Here is a 22295-nt window from a genome sequence, read left to right on the forward strand (position 1 = left end):
GGCGGATGTAACGCGCTCCCTAATTGGTACTCCGCCACTCTTCCACCACCGCGGTACCTACCGGCTTGCTTGGACCCGAAGGGTAGATTCTTGTGAATTCGACGAAATTCTACACCATTCTATTACTTTCCACGCAACATTTTCCCGTAGGCATCTTTCTCGGCGCCGAGAAGCAACAAAATAGAAATCGCTTCCTTGTTGCGCCGTTTTGTTTCCTTGTGAAACCAAAATGGAAACGATAAACATGGATTTTTTTGAATCGCCAACTTTACTTTTCGACATGCTCGACGATAGGAGAAACGGCGTTCAAGATACTTTTTCGAAATTCAAATTCCCCGTCTACTCGCGAGGCGACTCTCGCATCGGTGGATGTTATTACGATAGTTTTTCATACGCAGATTTCCTCCGGAAATTTCCTTTATATGTGTGCAATAGAACGTATTATTATCTGGTAAGTAATATGCGACGTTATCGAATGCATGGGGGAGGATCGGTACTATTTGAAAAGAGTGTATAAAGATGAAAAGCTTGGAACTGCCTTTCAGGAACAGCAATCGGCATTTGGTTCGAAAGAATATAAAGGACAAAATCAAGAAAACAGTAAAAGTATAAATATACATATATAAAATTATCATTTTTTTCAAGAAATATTAACATTTTTTTTTAAATAATATATATAATTATATACTGAGAAAAAGATGCCTAAAAATATATTTGTGAGAAACATATTTAATTTTATTGAAATAAATATTTATTTAAATATGGGCGAAATAAAATTTTATTCCTAGCAAATAAGCCAATTTATAAAATAAATCTATTTTTTTGCATTTAATGAGATATATTTCATAGAAATGAAATATATTTCACAAAAATGATTAAGATATATTTCACAAAAATGTATATTTTGTCATCACAATCAAAGTAACATTCGTAAGTAACATTTGCTTCGCAATACTTCGACATTTTTCTCTCAGCGTGTGTGTATTGTTACATTAATATATAATATAATTCTATATATCATATAATATATATAATATAATTTTGTTTAAATTATTATCTTGTATTCTACATATATCTCGGTCGCTATATATCAATCCTTATCAATCTTTTGCGGTTTAAATTTTTTTCAGCAAACGAGCAAACATCAAATAATTCGCCAACTTTATTCACTTGGCTGATCTAACGTGAATCAAAGAATTTTTATTACTTGAAGAATTTTTATTACTTGGCCTTTTTACTTAAAAAATGTAACTTGCCAGTATTTACCTTACAATTGTATATTGCAGATTCAAATGCTTGACAAATTATGGGATAAGTTACTGTAACATACTATACCGAGTCTTATTTGTTCAACAATAGAACAAAGCATTAAATAGGATAAAAGGACACCGGAACATTCTTGGATATTTCGAACGTATATAATAGCAGAGTTCAATCCCAGGAGACATGGTGTCCGTTTCTGTCATTGTAAATTAACTTTAATTTCGGTTAAATTTACTTTTTTTCCAATTTTTATAATTAGAACTAGAAAAAGATGAAGAATTCAATCAAGATTAAAATTAAATTAATCAATAGAAATGCTAGATATGAGAGATTCTGGCTAGATCTGAATTTTGTTCATTCTGATATTGTCGATCGCTCGACGCTCGTCGCTCGTGATTCAATCATTACTAGAGCACGTTCCATCGATTTTTAATTCTTTAAAGGATCATCAACACGATATAAAAGCGACGGATCGCGAGGTAGCAATTATTGGCCCGAGTATCGCGAACGATATATCTACACTGTGCGATACTGCAGCAGCTGTTCGGCCCGGCTGGACATCTGCCGCCGACTATTTCATCTCTTTGGGACCGCCTCGTCTTGGGACCGAAGGCCGAAGGTTTTAACGACGAACCACGTCGACAATTTCGTTATGGAATTCAATTTATTGGCTCTTAATTAACGTAGAATATGGTTTTTTATATAATGTGCATCTCACGAAGTACATCACGTACAATGAGCCTATGACTCCTCCGGAGTTCTTGTTTTCTTTTACGGAAATAAACCCATTCTTGTGTGCGACAAAAGTTTCACTGCAGAGAAATTTTCGTCGAGCAGCTGCAACCTGTGGCTGGCCAACATGGAAAGAGGCATCAGAAACAGGAACGGCTTGTGCGGCAACAACGCCCTTACACTAAATCTTTTCTCTTTTGTCATCCCTTTTTTCTCCACCCTCTCTCGAATTAACTATTCTTTCTTATTTCTTAAATTATTCAGACATAATTATTTTCATTAATTTGATAGATAAAATTTTTTGAAAAATTTTTAAAGATTTTCTTTAAGCTTTCTTTTCTTACATTTTTATATAATTTAGCTTAAAAATGTATGTTCATCTCTCTGTTTTTATCTCATTAATTTTGAATAAGAATAGTAATTTATAGAATTTATAATTGTTTAAAAAAATTTTCAACTCAATAAACTCCTTTAAAAAAATAATACTATTTATGGTATTAATTGAATCAATATAAGTAGATTACTTGATCTTTTTGTATCGAATATAGAGTATATATATCGACAATACAATGTGCTTAAACAGGCATAGATCGATTATGGGGAGCCAATTGAACAATGTACGTGCTGCAATAAGAATGCATCATATATCAACTTCTGCGCGATGCACTATGGAAATTCAACGATGAGTCCAACGAAGTTTCGCCGAGCACGATTTGCACCAGGAACCCTGATGGCAAAAAAGATACATATCCGGGTGGGTCTCTGCAGGTGGATTCGAAGGAAGTTTGGATGTTCGAGATAGCGAGCATTACAAGAAAAACATTTCAATAGAAGCAGCACGTTTCCCCCCGATGTGTACACACGGGTATCGCACTATCTCAACTGGATAAAGGATATATATAATCTAACCAGAATAGTCGTCGAGCGAGAAATCTTAAACGACAGTCTCTATCAGAAAAAAAGAAGATTAAAAATATTAGGCACCTCGTGAAAAATTATTCTATTAATCCAAATTATTTTTACACGTACGTGGTTATTTTTCTCATGACTTATAATTTCTTTTTTAGTATAATAAGTTATTTAAATTTTAATGATGTTATTCCCCGAATATTTAGAATTATTTCTTAACGGAATACGAATTTAATAATTTCTCTTATTCTTGATCATTAATTCAATATATTGTTTCCATATTCCGTGTTATTAATTTTCAAATAATATTGCAGGATAATATTATTTCTAAAATCTGTTGCGAAAGTACAACTATATTTTAGAATTCAAATTAGAAAGTACAACTATATTTTAGAATTCAAATTAGAAAGCAAGAATTAGTTTCGGACATCCACTTTGATCGCAAGTCGGTCTTCGGTACCTATATATATGTTAAATTTTCCGGCTTTCTCTAATATTCTACGGATGTGAAAACATTACTGATTGAGTAATCGATCATGACGAAAAATTTAAAGAAAAGAAAGTTCGAAAAACACATGTTAACCACTACTGATAAAGATCAAAAAGATTTTTACCCGAAATAAAAAACTATTTTGTGGTAGCAAAAATTACGTCTTTATTTCAGGTAAAATATTTTTTTGGCAAACTTAGTACATTATTCTGTGCTGGTACATATAATATTAAAGAAAATCACATGTGAAATATATAATAAAGTTATCTAATGTAAAAACAAATATTTAAAAATTGTTCTCACATATGCGATCTAAAATAAAGATTCTTAAATTGTTTAAAAACAAATAATTTTCTTTTATTAGGATCAACGTTTTTTAAAATTATTTTCTAAAAAATATTCATATATTTCATGTAGATTATAAAATTAATAAATAGAGTTCTATTTCAATTTTTTTAATTCTGATATGAAGATCATAGATCGTATATGCATATCCGCGGCTTCAAATATCATACGCCATTCACTTGCATTGTTCTTTGCATGGATAATTAAGATCACCCGGTATAAACGTAGATTACATCAAATTTATTCGTTCTGCAGCGTCTCTTTACGTTTTCTGTTATTTTTAAGAGGAAAGTATATGTATGTGTATGTGTGTGTATCCACACTTTTAGAAGAAAAGAAAGATACGAGGAACCAAACACAAATAAACGGGAAAGTTGTGAACTAAAATAAGAGAGCAGAATACGTACATCAAAAGGCGAGTCTTTGACAGCGAAAAATAGTTTTGGAGTATTATTTTTTGCCTCCGAAAGTCATGGCACACGTGGAAGTCCCGATGGGGGAGATGCAGACCCCGCCAGAGAATCATAAAACTACGAATGGGTAATGAATATACAATTTCTTTTTAGATTTACCTAAGATTTACCTAACTTAACCTATAAGCACCATACTGTATGTTGACATAGCAACCTAGCAAGAACGAAGAAAGATTTAATTACTAGCTTATTCTGAATAATTCATCAACGTGAATAATTCAAGCATGTTTCACGAAGTTTTGACGTTGAAGAAATCGGAAACGCAGAGTAGAAAATCAGGATATAAAGATTCCTGCATTGTCTGATTTATTCGTATTAATTGATTTTTCTGCTGGTGTTGTTCTATAGATTTGAATTTCTACAACTACCTCAGCTGCCACTTGGACAGATAGCTGTAGGCTATCCTCAAGCCCAAAACTGGATCGAGCACAGAAAAGCGAATATTCGACCATGGTCATTATTCCTTAACACAAATAACATCAGACCGCCACCCAATATAAGCAGATTGAGCAAGCGGATTGTAAAGAACATTGAATATTTCCAGAGCAATTATCTGTTTGTGTTTATTGGACTAGTGATATACTGCTTGTAAGAAATACTTAATATTGCACTAATTTGTTGATTTAATATCTATAAAAATAATTTTTTTTTTTTATTAATTCTGCTGGTCTATTTAAATTTAATATATAATCATATTGTTTCAATATGATAAAAGTTCTAAAAAATAACAAATACATTTTTATAGAAAAAAGATATGAAATTACATTAACAAAGTTATCAAATAACACAACACTATAGGAAAGTTTTTAAATAAAATATTTGTTAAAAAATCAATTACATTTTGGATCAAATAGACTTGAACAAAGTTAATTAATTATTTTTATATGATTTTATATGTCTGTATGTGAGAGAGATAAAAATCTATAATTTTTTTTAAGACTTACCTCACCTCTGTTGTTGCTGGCAGTTGTCGCTTCCCTTGGAATATGTTACAAATTGTCTCAACGACATTCGAAGCAAGAATTGATGATATTAAATCATAGATTAACTTTGGCGCAAGTGTATTCTTTAGTTGGAATTTTGTCACTGCCTGTATTTTACCTAGTAGGTGCACATGCAGCTGTCTTTTGGGTACTTGGTAGGTAAAAGAGTATCTTCGAAATACAATTGAAATGATACAGAAAGTAATTAAATTTATATTCTTCTCTTTCAGGAGTTTCTTGGTTTATGATAACGCTTCATGCTGCTTTTTATAACATCGATGCAGTGTTGTGTCCAGGAGAAGAGGAACTCAATGCGTTAGTTATGCAGGAAGTATGATTACCATATACTTATTTTCTGCTAAAAAAAAATTGAATCTTTAACCTCTTAAAATATTCAGAATAACAATTTGAATGTATTTACTTTGTATACATTTGGATCTTTCCATTTGATGAATGGAGAGATTTATATAGAAACATATTGTATAATATACTTGCATATATTATTTAGTAATTTGATAAATATGACTTCCTGTACATAATATGTATATATATATATATTATATATATAAAGTTGTATTAAGATCTGTTTATGTAATCCACATATCTCAATAAGTATTTTGTTATTGAAATACATTTTTGCAAATGTATTTATAGGATAATAAGTGCACTGACAAATAGGGCACACATTTCTTGCACAAAGCTACAATTATATGTATATATAGTATTTATATGAGAAATATTAAATATTTTTATCGTTTATTTCAATTAATAACTTCTAATAAATTTTGTTAGTAAAAAGTGATATAGGTTGAACGTTTTGTATATATATGGATATTAAATAAACTTCCAATTTACAAAACGACACTGCAATAAAACGAACTAGAGAGCAAATCATGAAATGAAATATTTTCTACGATAGTGTGTAGTATCTCTGCGGAAATTCACTTCCGCAACGTTATATATACATGTGTATACCTTTTCTTGATGTGGTTATAATAATCAATCATTTGCGGAGATAGTCGCTTATATTCTAATATTAGATAATTAATTTTGTATTCTTTAGTATAGAAAAGAACGATTAATGTCTCATTCGGAAAAAGATAAATCAAAATGTATTGTCGTAAACAAACAAAAATCTAATAAAAATAAAGTTTAATAATTTCAAACTTGTGTATACAGGGCGTCCCGCGAGATTTCTCCCACTGTTCATAGGAAGATAAGTAGGATCGAGATGAACACAAAAGTCCCATTTAGCGATATTCACAATAATAATAGAGATATTAATTTTTGTAATTGTACTAATGAGAGTACAATTACGAGCAACAGCGCGTTTCCCCTCTTACCTCTCCAACGCGCTGCTGGCAGCCAATGCTCGATAAACTGAGCCGGACTATATCTCGAGCGGCTGAAGTGTTTCTCTCGTTATGCTCTCATTAGTACAATTACAAAAATTAATATCTCCATTATTATTGCAAATATCGCTAAACGATATGAGACTTTTCTGTTCATCTCGATCCCATCTTATATCTTCCTGTGAGTGGCAAGAGAAGTCTCGCGGTACACCCTGTATATATTATGTATAAGAATAAGAGAGCTATCTGCTGGATCCATTTTCTCATAATAATTATGATTGTAATATGTATATGAAGTATATGTTTAAATTATTTTTTGTATGATGAAAAATGAAACAGGTATATAGTTTTCACGTTTCGCAGCAGTATTATATATGAGAATCGATAAAATTCAATACACTTCAATATTGAAAATATTGATAAACAAGTATAATATATGCCCTATCATTCCCTATATCAATTTAAAACATATCACTGGAAATTATACGATTATACGTATATGTTTCGTCAAATTAACGTCATGCAAATTTCGTCACTACATGACATATTAAAGACGATACATGGACCGGTATTCGTAGTCAGATCTTATATTCAAGACCGTCTTAAGTACGGTCTTAAGAAGCCACGAACCAATCAAGAGAGCTACATTAGCGTCTTAAGACAACTTAAGATCGAACTTAAGGTGATCTTAAATATAACAGCCCTTCTATAATAAGCCGCAAGTCGAAAGTTCTAAGCGATCTTAAATCATAATCGGTGAAGTTGGCCAATAGCCAGCTTGAACAACTTTGTTAAGACTGGTTAAGACTTCTGACGTTCTGACTTGCGACTTATTGTAGAAGGCCTATAAGAAACGATTATGAATACTGCCCACAAACGTAATAATTGAAACGTAATTGAGACGATATTAACCCTTACCGTACTAATATGGGTAACTAGTGACCGAGCGATTCCTGTTCGTGCAAGTTTCTTTGAATCTTTCGGTAATTATAAATTATACTATACACATTTTATTATTTTCCAAAATAAAGAGTTGATATTTATTCTAGAAAGTTGAAAGTATGTTGGTGAATTTTTAGAGATTTTTTAAATTATTTTGAATAGGTGAAAAAACGAAAAGATTTGAAGTGACCCTTGATGATATGGATGAGGCACCAAATTATAGATGGTACGGTAAGGGTTAAAATTACGTACAAATGACATACATTGTAGGTCACTTGACGTAGTCATGAAATTACGTACTTTTAATGTCATTAATACGTCACCATGTTTGCTGGGTATAAATACGGTGTGACTGTAAGCTCGAAAGTTTATTAAAAAGTCACGGCTTGCGATAGTCATTGATAACCACGTGAACATTACGTACGTATGTACGCTCCTGTACCTGCAATGCTTCCGGTAGGATGGAATGGGATGGAATCTGGTGGGTTCTCTAAAAGGAGACGGCCACGCGTGACGTATGTCTATTATTCGGCTGTGACACAGCATGTAACTATCGTTTCGAAGTTCGTATCATGCAGCAAAAACAATGATAATTGTAAGTTTCTTACTCTATTCTTTTTACAACGATATAGACCGTGCCTTACAAGAGTTCGATTAAAACGCAGTCTTCCAAAGATAAACGTGGCAGTATCGCTCGGTAAATGGACCCGAGGATAGCATTAGGTAGGTAAGAATATAATTCTTTCTTCGATGATATTTTTGGAAAAAAAATAAAACAAAGAGCATGATTTTTAATGGGCTTACAATGGATCTTGCGATTATATTTTCGGGATGCAAGCTTGATCTAACTCTCAAAAGCACATTAGATTTTGGTTAGCTTTAGCAAGTGAAAGCAGCAGATTATAATTTATTTATAAATTATTTTAATTGCTATATGCATATTTACACAATATGTATGTTTAGAGAATGAAGATGCTTTGCAAAGTTGCAAAAATATGAAAAGCCTCACAATTACAGTTTTTCACTTGTTGTGAAAACAACAGACTAATTTATTTTTAATTATAATTTTATTACCGTACACATATACACATATTTATATGCAATATTAAAAACATGTATGTTTGTTTAAAAAATAAAGTCATGCATTAAATTTAAAGAAATATGAGAAGCCTCTCAATTACAGATTTTCACTTTCATTGCTGTTTGAATCATTCTTATTATACATATATACAAGAAGATACCAATGGGATACCATTTGTTATATGTATCTTGATTTTTTTCCTTTGGATTTGCACGATAAGTTTGTTTGGTTTACATAAAGTAGGGTTTGACAATCCACGAATTTATTGAACAATGGAAGAGGATGACGAAGAGGTTTCTCTTACATGCGCGCAACGACGTGAAAGCAGTGTTCCCGAATCAAGCTTGTATCAGTCGGTGCAAAACAGTTTGAACCAAGGCTCCCAACAAACATTGTATCAAAGTGTCCGTAACACCTTATACGAGGACGATATGAGTATGAACAGCATGCGCAGCGCAGTTTCCTTAGATAATCTCTGCTCTACGGATGATCCATCCACTGTTAATAATGACACAAACGAAACGATTATAAATGAAAGTTACACGGACAAGAAGAACAATATACATGACACAAGATTAGTAAGAATTAATCTCTTCATATGTTTTATGATTTAAAGTAAGATGATAAACCTGGCACTAGTTCTCTTTCATTACTTATATCTTATTATTGTATAACAACCTATTATAACATATATTTTAAATTATAATTGTATTCAATAATTAATAAGATGAATTGATATTACAATTGATAATAACAATGCCTTTAAAAATGCTAATTTTAAAAGTTATTTTTAATTTTAAAGAAATATTAATGAACTCTTAATTTTATATAACTATAAAGACTGATGAATAATAGATTTTAAGTAATGTTAAATTATATATACCGGTTACTTTTTTAACTCTGCCGGCAATTGGGATCTTCTAAAGTCACTATTAATATTTTGACTGTGAATTTTAGTAGGTAAATTTAAATCTATAACAAATAAGTAAAATACAATTCGACTTATGATGATAAAAACTCGTTATTAAAACTTTAACAGGTATATCAGAATTTTTTTAGATTTTGATATAATCCGGAATAATAAAAAATTTGTGTGCTTTGTTTCTCGAAGACTCCTATTGCTGATGGAAGAATTAAAATTCGTGTTACTAGCGGAGGATATTTAAAAAAATATAAATATAATATTTTGATATATTCTAGCTTTCTGTTTCTGGTACAAGATATAGTTTATATTTTCGTGATGAGTTACGTTCAATTGATTTCGTACTCGTGTGGGATGAGTATAACGGGGAAGCACAGACCTACCGCAGTGTCGAACGTAGAAGGGTAAGAGTACAAATTACTATTTAAATAAAGTATATGTCAGTTCTGCTTTACGACAAATTCGCGCTATATTTTCAGATATTTGAGAAGAATCTGGAAAAAGAAGGACTACAATTGGAGTACGAACAAGTGGAATCAAATGGCTTGCACTTCATTAAGATTCACGCGCCCAAGGAAGTATTGCGACGATATGCTGAAATATTGAAACTCAGACTGCCAATGAGAGAACTGCCTGGTTGTCGCATGCCTCAGACAAGCAGTAACATTATTATCGAGGAAGTTAATTCGTTATTCCGGCGCGTCATGAACAAATATTATGTCGACACAACTATTTTCCCGACGATGAGGCAAAACTTTACAGCGGTGTATAGTAGGGATAAAGATTATTTATTCGATTTGGATTCGCCCAATTTTTTCACATCGGCAACTCGATCGCGTATTGTGCAATTTATATTGGACAGAACTAGATTCACAGAAACCAAGGAGGACGATTTCGCATTTGGTGTCGAAAGATTGATATCCGAACATACATACGTTGCAACGTATCCGCTTCATGATGTAAGTTATTTTTTCTGTGAGCGCGGTTCCAAAATTATAAAAATTGTTTTATAGCACTGAAATCACTCGGTATATATAAATGTGCTATTTATGTTTCAGGGAAATCTGCACACTCCGGACTCAATGCGATATCTTTTGTATACTGAATGGGGTAGTTTGAGAAAATGCCTTCATTATCAGCCTTTGGATTACATCAAAGAGTACTTTGGGGTAAAAATCGGGCTCTATTTCGCCTGGCTGGGATTTTACACTCACATGCTAGTTCCAGCTAGTATCGTCGGTCTGTTGTGCTTCGTATACAGTTGCGCTACTTTGTATTACAATGAACCGAGCGAAAATGTTTGTAACGGTAACAATACAATTGCGATGTGTCCATTATGTGATCATATTTGTGACTATTGGGATCTAAAGCAAACGTGTTTACACTCGAGAATTACATACCTGTTCGACAATCCATCGACAGTATTTTTCTCTATGTTTATGTCATTATGGGGTATGTTAAAAAATTATTAATAATAGCTTATTAATGAATTATTTTTAAAATTGTTATATTTGAATAACATTTTTATATAACTATACAACGAGAGGTATAATCATTTTTAGCCACACTGTTCCTTGAATTATGGAAGAAATATTCTGCCGAAATAACCCATAGGTGGGATTTAACTGGTTTAGATGCTCAAGAAGAATATCCTAGGCCACAGTACTTAGCAAGACTTGCACATGTTAAGAAGAAATCTGTCAATATTGTCATAAATGTAGAAGAACCGCAAGTGCCATACTGGAAGATGAGATTACCCGCTACGATTTTTAGTTTTTCAGTTGTTTTACTCTTGGTACGTTTAATTTCTACAATATAAAAAAAATTGTTATTAGAAAAATATTTATAGGAATATAATTTGGTATGTTAATAATATTTATATATTGTCTTATATACAAAAATTTGTTAGGACTTTATATGATAATATTACAGATAGCTGTAGCTATGGCTGCCGTTCTTGGAGTAGTCTTATACAGAATGTCTGTTTTAACTGTTTTAACTGCATTAAATGTTTCTGGATACCCAATGATAACCAGTTATGCTATATTGTTCACTACTGCAACTGCCGCCTGCATTAATCTCTGTTGTATCATTTTGTTCAATTGGCTTTATGTTTGGCTGGCCGAATATTTGACTGAGGTAATTTTATAAGGATCTATCTATTAAAATGTTAATTGTATCAAAAAATTTATTTAAAATAATAATTCGAATTAAATTATTTTCTATCGTGTACATATATTAATAATTTTAAAGATAAATTATGAAATAAAGACTAAAGATATTTTAATAATTTTAATAAATATAAAAATTCTCGTTTATTTTCAGATTGAATTACTTCGTACTCAGACTGAATTTGACGATAGCTTGACTCTAAAAATTTATTTACTGGAGTTTGTGAATTATTACGCCTCTATATTTTACATAGCATTTTTCAAGGGGAAATTCACTGGTTATCCAGGAAATTATAATCGGTTCTTTGGCTCTCGACAAGAAGAATGTGGACCGGGTGGTTGTCTCTTGGAATTATGCATTCAATTGAGCATTATTATGATTGGTAAACAAGCCATGAACACTATTTTGGAAATGCTCTTTCCTCTATTTTACAAATGGTTGAACACCTTGAAAGTTCACGTGGGCTCGAAAAAATTGGACGACCCGAATAAAAGATATTCATCTAGAAAATATTTGCAATGGGTCAGAGATTATAAATTAGTCCAATGGGGACCTAGAAGTCTTTTTCCTGAATATTTAGAAATGGGTAAATACAAAGAAACATCGTTTATTCTATCAAAGAATAATAAATAATTGATTAAAAAGTAATGTATATGCTAGAAATACACGTTGGAATGTAATCAAAAATTTTTTCAAACAAAGTTATAATTTTTTTCTTTGTAGTGCTACAATATGGATTTGTTACGATCTTCGTTGCTGCATTTCCATTAGCGCCATTCTTCGCGTTAATAAATAATGTCTTCGAGACGAGATTAGACGCGAAAAAGTTATTAACCATGTATAGAAGGCCAGTTGGGCAGCGTGTCAGAGATATAGGCATATGGTATCGCATTCTCGATTCTGTTTCCAAATTATCCGTTATCACAAATGTAAGTTTTATAATTCACCAGTTATTAATGGCGCTTGGTAGAAAAAAACAACTTTACACACCACTGTTGTAAGAATTTTTAATTAGATTGTTTCTTTTGCCATCAGTTCCTTATTAAATCTAAATGAACATATAAATCAATCATATTAAAGACTCTTACTACACACAGTTACACAACTGTTTTTTTTTTACTAAACGTAGCAAACATAACTTTAAAGATGTGATTTGAAATTTATCAATGATTTTATAATTGAAAATAGCATTATTTCACAAATTACAATTAAATTTTTCAAGCACAATTATTTATGTTTTTCAGGCATTCATCATAGCTTTCACTTCAAACTTTATACCGAGACTAGTTTATCGCATAACGGTTTCGGATAATTATTCATTAGAAGGTTTCCTGGATCATTCTCTAGCAAAATTTAATACTAGCGATCTGGGTGAAACTCGGCCAAATATGACATCGAATCAAGTCCCAGTCGAGATCTGTCGCTATCCAGATTATAGAGAACCACCAAACTCGTCAAACAAGTACGAGTACAACATCATGTTTTGGCATATATTAGCAGCTAGATTAGCTTTTATCGTCGTTTTTGAGGTATGTTTTTTTTCAACTAGATACTATTTTTTTAAATATCTACATTTTATGTAGATTTATCTATTTTATCTTAACAAATAAAGAAGATAATAATTATATTGCAATATATTTGTATATTTTACAGAATGTTGTGGCATTAGTGATGATTCTCATACGGTGGTGTATTCCTGATATGAGTTCTAAGTTACGCAACAGGATACGTCGCGAAGCATATATTACTAATGAAATTATTATACATCAAGAAGCACTACGAGCTTGCGAAAGGTCTGACACTGACGGTTTAGAGCCAAAAATCTCAAAAACATACATGGTTGCCAACGAGAGTGCCGATAGGTGGAACCGAGTTATGGGAAATTGTTTGACCACTTCAGAATTTGATCTGGAGGTCCACGGGAGCCCTATTTCGCCCGTCAATAGAACCCCTCGTGTCAGTCATATTGGTCTGATAGATACCAAGGATGCGTCAAATCTGTGAGATTTGCGAGTAGCATAGGTTTTTGAAAACTTATTAAGTCGGTGCAAAAAGTTTATCATCGAAAAATAGAATTAACAAATTTGTAAAAAGACTATTTTTGTAAGTAATTTTATTAATTATTATAATACTCACTGTTGTGACTTTAATATATATTTTTTTATCTAAAAAAGGAAGAAGAAAATTTTTATCTCATTTTTAGAAGATTCATTAGTAGCTTTAAAAAACTAGCTTAATGAAAAAACGGCAAACTTTTTGCACCACTTCAATGATATCGTGATTTTTTGCTAGTCATGATATGAAGATCTGACTTATATATGTATTTGTTCTAAAAATCTGACGAAAAGGGATATTTTAAAAAATATGTAAAAAAAATATATATATATATATATATATACACACACACACACACACACACACACACACATTGAAAGTATATTTTTAATACAAAGGTCTCCATTCTAATTATCTCTAACTTATCTAATTGTAACAGATGCCATATAAAATGTATGTTTCTATTTTTCACAGTGATCAATGATGTCTAATATAATATTTTAAATGACATAAATAGCTTGACAACAATGTAAAATAAGAAGGACGCAATTTAACTAGCCATGAGAAAATAGTCTTTTTATAATATTATTGATAATATTTCATTATATATTCATGATAAATGTAATTTCTATTGTGACGTTTATGGAAAGAGAACTCACTGTGCAGACAATGTGTTAAAAGAATTAATATTCGATATTAAAGTATTCCTTTATATATTGTGACCATTACAGTGAATTTTCTAAATAATATTATTGCAACGATATTATTGATGTATATGTATATTATTGCTATTTTGCTAGGAGCATATTAACTTTATCACAAACGATTATATTGTTGTTAGCAACGTTTCTGAATTATACATTTCGAGTATGAGTCTCAATTACTTTTATAACGTTATGTAAAGTAATGAAATATGCGATATATAAGATATATAATTTCTGTTGTATACATATATCCAATGATTTCATTTCGATGAAAAAGTAATCGATGATATTGTCAGCCGACTGTCAGCTGTATTCATATGATTAATACAGCAAGCATGGGCTGCGTTCAGCAGACTCAGCAGTTTTGCAACCGTTTTATGATTCGTCGCGCTGATTGGATTATATTTTTAGATTTAAAGGAATAGTCCTATCTCAGCGAAAAATCACACAACAGTTGCAAAACTGTTGAGTCTGCTGAACGCAGCCATTGTTATACATATATATGTATGTGCAAATGCCATAAAGCATAAATGTCTGCCAATACATTAGATATATAATTCCTATAAATTTTACGCACAGTAATTATATCGACCAACAGTTTGCAAATATAAAAAATAGAATGTATTATTTATCGATTATTCTTTATGTGTCCAAAGTAAATCATTGGGCACAATATTAGGAGATGTTTTATGTATAATGGATAGCAACTAAATTGTGTCACCGAAGAGTTTACTATAAAATTATATGTAATGTTTTTTTTTTTACTTTAAAAGTATATCTATATTGTTATATTAAAAACGCGGATTTTTGTGTTTCTCAGAAAGATTATATAAACTACAGGCAGAGTACTTTGGGGAGAATCTCAGACTTGTTTAAGTAATTATTAAAGCACTACTGTGAGATATTTGCATATATTATTATATTTCTAAGAGATCTTGAAACAAACTAATCGTTCCTTCTTTCAATATTTTATTGTTATATTATATAATAATTGAGAATATATATTTCGAGTTTATAATCGACCTCTTACATATATTTAAATATTTTAAATAAAAGAAAATAATTGACTTACTGTCGAATTGATTTTCATTAATTTTAATGATTTTTTCTCCTGATATTTTTCTCCTGATCAAATGGAATACGATTATACTTCGTGCCTCAACAAGAACATAAAAAATAAAAAATATATCATTTGTTGTTAGCGTTATTAAGTCCAGTTTGGTCTCTAGCTTCAATATTTTCCAAATATTGTAAATTGAATTTCTTTTCGCAAATTTAATCTATTATGCATTTGATTAATTTAGTGCACACAAAAAAATGGGACAAAATTTCGGATCGTTGATAATCCGTACGTGCTGTTTGAAAGAACTATATCATGTGTATGGATCCTGTGATGTATAATTATTAATTTTGTATATATTGTTAGATAATATATTAATATATTATTACTATTATTATATTATATTATATAATAATATATATTTTAGGATATTATTATATAATATTATTATATTATTAGATCTCTAATATCATGCACGAAGATTATACATGTCGTATTCTAACGCAGTGAGGTGCTGTGTGGTGCTGTGATCACACCGGTGAGGGGCACGCGGTCCATCGTTCGTGTTCGATCAGTTCGATATATGTTTTTTTCCGTATTCGATATTTTAAATTGTTCATCCTACGTTTTTATTCGACATCGAAGTCGTCGCACCGATTCTAGCATGAGATTTTAGCGCGGCAATCAAAAACAGGGAGGCAGAAACTTCGACAAAATAATGGGCACCGTTCACGCTAAGGTACGTATTTATTATTAGAAGTTACGGCATAACCTAAAATTTCATTAGAATTCTCGGAATGAGTAATCTCTAATAATATACCGAGATAGATAATTTTAATTTTCGCTCCAATTCCCACGATATCAATCGGCGACATTTAATTAAATAACATATAAATTTACGTAACTTGTACAACTGGATTTTTATTAAAGAATGTTATGTATACAGATGTAATCTAACGGAGAAATGTTTTTTTAGGAACCCAGTAATTCTTCAGGCCTAGGTCAATTATCTAAGGAGAATGCCTCCGCAAAGAAACGCAATGACCCATCAAACGTAACGGATGACTTTGTATACCTACAATTTATGTGACAAAATAATTTAACCCTTTGGAACTGACAGTGTATCTATTAGATTTACTCAATTATAAATCTTTTTATGTCTTAAAAAAGTCAATTCAATTTTTTAAATATTATATCGGCAAATTTGAATTATTCCTATTAAAATATATTTAATACTTATTCTTTTTTATGTAAGTTATGTCATGTTAGTTTTTCAAAATTAATTAGCTTTTTAATTAATTAACATAAATTAAATGGGTCTTATAAATACTTAGAATTAGTAATTGTTACAGATTTTAGTATCAGCTCCAGAGGGTTAATTCATATTTATGATAGTCTGCCTAGTTCTTTAGTTTTTTGCTTTCAAAATTAATTAAGATCCTATTATTTTTCTTGCAGCCACCATTTTCCAATAGCAAATCTCAGTTACATAGGGAAGAAGAGAATGTGCAGACGAAAAACATTGTTCTACAGGCAGTACAGGTATGTCATTCGGAAGTTATTCAGACGGTAGAGTCAAGTATCACATCATTTGTGAATTTTAAAAATTATTCTATATCATCTTTACACCAGGCACGAGTCGACAAGATACACGTGGATGGACTTGTACGAACGAAGGACGACATTATCAAGTCACAAGTGACGGACTTGTTCAAAGCGAAAAATTTCGAGGATGTTATTATACGCGCTTACAAAGTGCGAGAGAAATTAGATGCCCTGGGATGCTTTAAAAATATCGGCATTTACATCGATACCAGTCAAGGACCCGATGCCACGCCTGATGGTGTTGAAGTGGGTCTATATAATTAAACAATTAATTCGACAAAGAATAAGTAATTTTTCAGATTTAAACGTAACGCAGTTTGTTGTTCGTATATGCTGTATGCAAGTATGCATTCATCTGTAATGTTCATGTCTAGATCGTGTTTATTGTTAGGTCACTTTTAAAGTACGTGAAATGAGACGTTTAGTTGGTGGTATCAGCACAATGGTTGGGAACAATGAGGGATCCCTAATTATCGGCGCGAGAGCGCCAAATCTATTCGGCAGAGCAGAACGTGTCCAGATGGAATACTCTCACGGTAACAAAAGTTCGATCAACTTCAATGTATCCGCCATTAAACCGTTTCCACAGAGCTTATACAACGCAGTGTGAGTTGAGATATCTCTCTCTGTATCTAATTCTTGATGGATATATTATTAGAACTGCATTATTGGTTGAATTAACGTTTTGCAGATTAACCAGCACTGTATTCAGCACAACGCACGATTTCCCATGGTCTGGTTTTAAGCAAAACGACAAGGGACTGCTGTTCGATATAGAACTTCACCAGACAGACACCTCTAAGCACAACATACAATACGAAGCTGCATTTAGGAACATTAATTGCTCGAAACAGGCGGCCTTTCGTGTTCGGGAGCAATGCGGCCCGAATTTGAAATCTGCACTGAGGTACATCTGGACGATAGATAAAAGGGACTGTCCTATATTCCCCGTTACTGGGAGCCTCTTGCGATTAACGACAGAAATGGCTGGCCTAGGTGGCGATATTGGTTTCTTGAGGAACGAACTCGCCATGCAAACTAATTGGTCACCACACGAGTACCTTGTAAGTACTTTTTATCTATTGTGAACATTCCTTATTTCTAGCTATCCTGACAATTTCTATATGCATTGTAAAATATTTAATCACGAATTGTCTACCTTTGAATAGACATTCCAACTGGGCCTTCAGTCTGGGTTATTGAGTGCAATCAGTAACGACATGAAAATAAGTATCGCCGATCATTTCTTCCTGGGAGGTCCACTGAATCTACGTGGATTTGACATGAGGGGATGCGGGCCCCGCTACGATGGAAATTCTGTGGGTGGCGAGATGTATTGGGCAGCCGCCCTTCACGTCTACACGCCGCTTCCATTCAGACCTGGTCGTAACAGTTTCGGGGATTTATTTAGGCTGCACGGTTTTATCAACGGCGGCAATTTATCCAATTTCACATACGGTGAGCGAAGTAGTTTCGTAGATTACTCCTACATGGAAGTTTCTTACTAGGAATTGCATTTTTTCATTCCAAGTCTATATAATTGTCCTAAATGAAAATTGACGTTTGATGTCTATTTGGAAAGCTAGCCTAGATGAAAATTATATAATTAATTCCTGAATAATTATTTATTTTTCCATTTTTACATCCATATCAATCTTAATATTATTTGTTTGCGAAGTATATTTCTTAATTTTGTTACATTTTATAATTTGAATAGAGTTGATTAATTTATATGATACGTGTTTAAAATTTTAGATAATCTATACGATGAAAATATGAAGATTTTTACGGAGAATGTTCGCTGCGCTATCGGCGGAGGCATCGCGATGAAGCTGGGGAACATTGCTCGCATAGAATTGAACTTAGTTACACCATTGTTGTTCATGAGGAGCGACGTGCTCCAGCAATTTCAATTTGGTATTGGTATTCAATACCTTTGAACTTTTTTCTATTATTCGATAGTCTTGTATTATTGGATATGTGAATGTAAAAAATAGAAGGATTATGTGTAAATTTATTTCTGTTTCTTGTCCGATACGCGACAGAAAGTTGGAGTGTAGAATATTTGCAATAAAGTCACAGAAAAAGAGAAATCGAACATTATCTTGGCGAACGCGAAAACCTGCTTATCTACATTGTTAATTAATTATTCGCGTCATTATCAACATTTATCGATGTAATTATTAGCACATACTCGTGAAAGAAAAAAAAAACAGTGATTTGTTCTCCTAATAATATTCTTTAACAATACGAACGTATCGTCTTTTGTTATGTTTCTTATTATGTTATGTTTCAATATAATAATAATAGTAAAGTCATTTGGTGTGAAAAATGCTATTTCATGCTGTCATATATTTAGAGAAAGAGTTACGTGATCGCTATGCGGAGCTGTAAAATTTCAATGCAACATTCATTGTCTATGACAGTGTAATTATTATACGCAGTTGAAATTGTATCTTGACTTTTTATTGTAACGCTTGGACTATGACTTTACTGTCACAAAGTCCTACCGATTTCCGTTCACGTGTTTTCTGACGCAATTATTGTATACGTTCGGTAATATCGTTAGCCGAAATAACAATCATTGACAGTAATAATTACGCATGTGTGCAAGAGATGTATAGCAATAAGAGGTGGCGAAGAAAGAGAAGGGGCTGGAAAGTTACTCGTGACCCTGAGTAACCCGATTATGAAGAAAAAAAGTGACAACGAGAAAACGAAATCTATGCTAAATCGCTTTTCGCTTCGACGCGAGATATCTCATAATCAAGCAGCGAATATCGAATATACTTATGTTTATGTAATATCTGCATATATTTAGATATTTATTTGCTTGTTTATGTACCTGTTTATTTTACCGATATACGTGACGCAGTTTCGACAAGAATTTCGTCACGCGTGTATACGTGAATCAGTTAATTGTTTTTAAATAGGAAATCTCGATGACACACCGATTATTCTTAGAATTTTTCAGCGCCAGATCAGTGAATCAGTGTTCCTGATAAATCTATTAATTGATTTATGATAATATTTTCGATCGTCGCGCAGAATCTTATATATGATAGTTTTTATGAGTTTCATACATTTCATTTTTTTATGCTTCCAAATCAGCGACAACTTAAAATGCAGTCTTATTCAGTAAACACCAACTAACTGTAATATATATAACATTGATGTAATATTATTGTTATTTGATATTTACCGAATTATTCCAATTTTCAACTTAAATTTACAAGACGCTAACATTAGAAAATAACATATATAAAATTAGAGTTAAATAGTAATCGGTTATTCAGAAACATAAATAAAAGCACAAAAATTCAAAATGTGTATAAAATTCTTGAATTATTTAATCGTACAATATCTCGATATAATCAATTTACTTATCCACAATTTGTATTTATCCTATACTATGCACATCAGTTATCTATTCGTTAAATCTTTTCGTGCTTGTTCAGTTTTGAAGCTGTGACCTACGATGTTTTTCTCTCTAGCTCCTTTTCATGTTTTCTCAAATATCTTTTACTGAATGCTTCCTATTCCATTTAAAATACAGGAATGTAAAATTGAAACAGAAAAACTATGCTATTCATGTACTAAGGTGTAATTAAATGAAGGACCATAACCAATTGTGACCTCTTTTCAGGTCGACTTTTTAACATCCAGTGATGAAACGCACTATGTGTTGGTTCAGATTACACCAGATTACACGTATATACATATATACATACATCGCACATCACATACAATAATGCTACGTAGATAATGAAATGTATGCTGCATTCTTCTTTTCTAAATATAGCTTATCGCTAAAGTACGTATATATAATAACGGACGGTTGAAATTTTGTGTGTTACAAGTAAATAACAAAAAGAAAAAAAAACAAAAGTACGACATCATCTGCCGCTGTTCTTTATTATTAAGATAACGATCGAGTCTTTCTTTTGTTACTATTATTAGGAAGTTTGATTCTTTATTATTATGTTATTAGAATAACGTTCAATTCTTTCTTTATATGAATATTGTACGTTCCAAATAGCACGTCTTCTTTTAATAATTTATTTTTAATTATAAATTATTTAATAACTACAAGTTCTTTAGCACAAATTATCTCTCCTTTTTGTTCACTTTCTCTTTTGTCCATTAAATATCGAGAGTCTTTATACCGAATATGTATAAAATGACCTGTAGTTTTTGGGAATTAGAATCAACATTGTATTTGATAAATACACACACACACACATATATATATGTGTATGACGCATGACGCCATATTCTAAAGATTTTTTTCTCGCTTTACTATCCCTTACTTCTATTTTATAACGATCTTTTACGATTATATACGGTTTCCCTAACTGAAGGTATTTACCAAATATCGGCACATTCGGCGTGTCGTTTTTTTTTTCTGTCAATTCTAATTCCCAAAAACTACTCCAGATAGCACATGGAAATAGAAAGATAGAAAAACAATTTACTTTTAATAATTTTAATGATAACTTATTGTTTAACTACAAACTCTTTATCAGAAATTATTCCTGTTTCTCTTGCTTTTTCTTTTCTCTTTTGTTAAAAAAAATATATATATCAAATAATATATTTATTAATAAACATCAAAAGAGAAAGGATATAAAAAGTCTTCTGATATGCTAAACCGTTTCCCCTTACTGACATTTCACTTTCGATTCTGTTATCTTGGACTCTCGGTGATTATTACGTATTTATTATAGATAAAAAAGTGAGGCGCCAGTGCAGGAATGACAACTCAATCGGACCCGCGATATTGTAATCAGTACTCACAATTATAGATGTACATTTATTTAAAATTTAGTAGCGATCTGATTTGTTAGCGAAATGAATTCAACCGAAGTGATGACAACAAATGATGACATCCCGTTCGTCATCTACTTTCGTTAGCGCCTAATCGTTAACTTATAGGTATCATTGGATAGTGATAGTTATTGCGTGTCTTCTCGATGTATCTCTAAACTTCTCGATGCCAAAACTTTTGGACCAGATAAATAATTAAATAGTTAAATTATATCTAAATTACAATTGTCATAAATTACGAAATCGTATTGATTTTCACATTCCACGTTGTTAAAGCCTATTCTACAATGTGCTCTTTGTTTCCTGTTTTTTTGTTTTTTTCTCCTTTGCAACCATTTTATCGACAATTGTATTTCTTGCTACATATTTCTTGTTTCTTT

At 31.7% G+C, this 22295-nt stretch overlaps 3 protein-coding genes across 8 annotated transcripts; all 3 read left to right on the top strand.

Annotated features, from left to right (window-relative positions):
- The first annotated feature begins 76 nt into the window (after window positions 1–76).
- On the top strand, window positions 77–2169 carry LOC108768600 (uncharacterized). Its single transcript, XM_018519082.1, has 2 exons — window positions 77–451; window positions 1707–2169. The coding sequence occupies exons 1-2, from the start codon at window positions 230–232 to the stop codon at window positions 1887–1889; spliced, it is 405 nt and encodes a 134-aa protein (XP_018374584.1). The 5' UTR covers window positions 77–229; the 3' UTR covers window positions 1890–2169.
- A 1839-nt stretch (window positions 2170–4008) lies between these two features.
- Window positions 4009–13754, top strand: subdued (anoctamin 1). 5 transcript variants are annotated; one of them, XM_018519114.1, is made up of 13 exons: window positions 4009–4279; window positions 4561–4800; window positions 5151–5350; window positions 5426–5526; window positions 9771–9896; window positions 9972–10451; window positions 10551–10944; window positions 11055–11287; window positions 11425–11631; window positions 11818–12250; window positions 12388–12593; window positions 12909–13193; window positions 13318–13754. In XM_018519114.1, the coding sequence occupies exons 1-13, from the start codon at window positions 4212–4214 to the stop codon at window positions 13666–13668; spliced, it is 3324 nt and encodes a 1107-aa protein (XP_018374616.1). In that variant the 5' UTR covers window positions 4009–4211; the 3' UTR covers window positions 13669–13754. The 5 variants fall into 5 exon arrangements, with proteins under 5 accessions (XP_018374616.1, XP_018374612.1, XP_018374613.1 ...); XM_018519110.1 differs by lacking the exons at window positions 4009–4279; window positions 4561–4800; window positions 5151–5350; window positions 5426–5526 and adding exons at window positions 7964–8212; window positions 8811–9148; XM_018519111.1 differs by lacking the exons at window positions 4009–4279; window positions 4561–4800; window positions 5151–5350; window positions 5426–5526 and adding exons at window positions 7964–8212; window positions 8814–9148.
- Window positions 13755–16003: 2249 nt separating this feature from the next.
- LOC108768617 (sorting and assembly machinery component 50 homolog) lies at window positions 16004–19378 on the top strand. 2 transcript variants are annotated; one of them, XM_018519115.1, is made up of 8 exons: window positions 16004–16222; window positions 16460–16552; window positions 16942–17025; window positions 17116–17334; window positions 17480–17694; window positions 17780–18152; window positions 18258–18546; window positions 18844–19378. In XM_018519115.1, exons 1-8 carry the CDS (start codon window positions 16202–16204, stop codon window positions 19026–19028), a joined length of 1479 nt encoding a protein of 492 aa, XP_018374617.1. In that variant the 5' UTR covers window positions 16004–16201; the 3' UTR covers window positions 19029–19378. The 2 variants fall into 2 exon arrangements, with proteins under 2 accessions (XP_018374617.1, XP_018374618.1); XM_018519116.1 differs by having other exon boundaries at window positions 16460–16537; window positions 18844–19375.
- Window positions 19379–22295: the final 2917 nt, after the last annotated feature.

This window comes from Trachymyrmex cornetzi, unplaced genomic scaffold (genome assembly GCF_001594075.2).
Source record: "Trachymyrmex cornetzi isolate Tcor2-1 unplaced genomic scaffold, Tcor1.1 scaffold811, whole genome shotgun sequence".
Taxonomy (NCBI): Eukaryota; Metazoa; Arthropoda; class Insecta; order Hymenoptera; family Formicidae; genus Trachymyrmex; species Trachymyrmex cornetzi.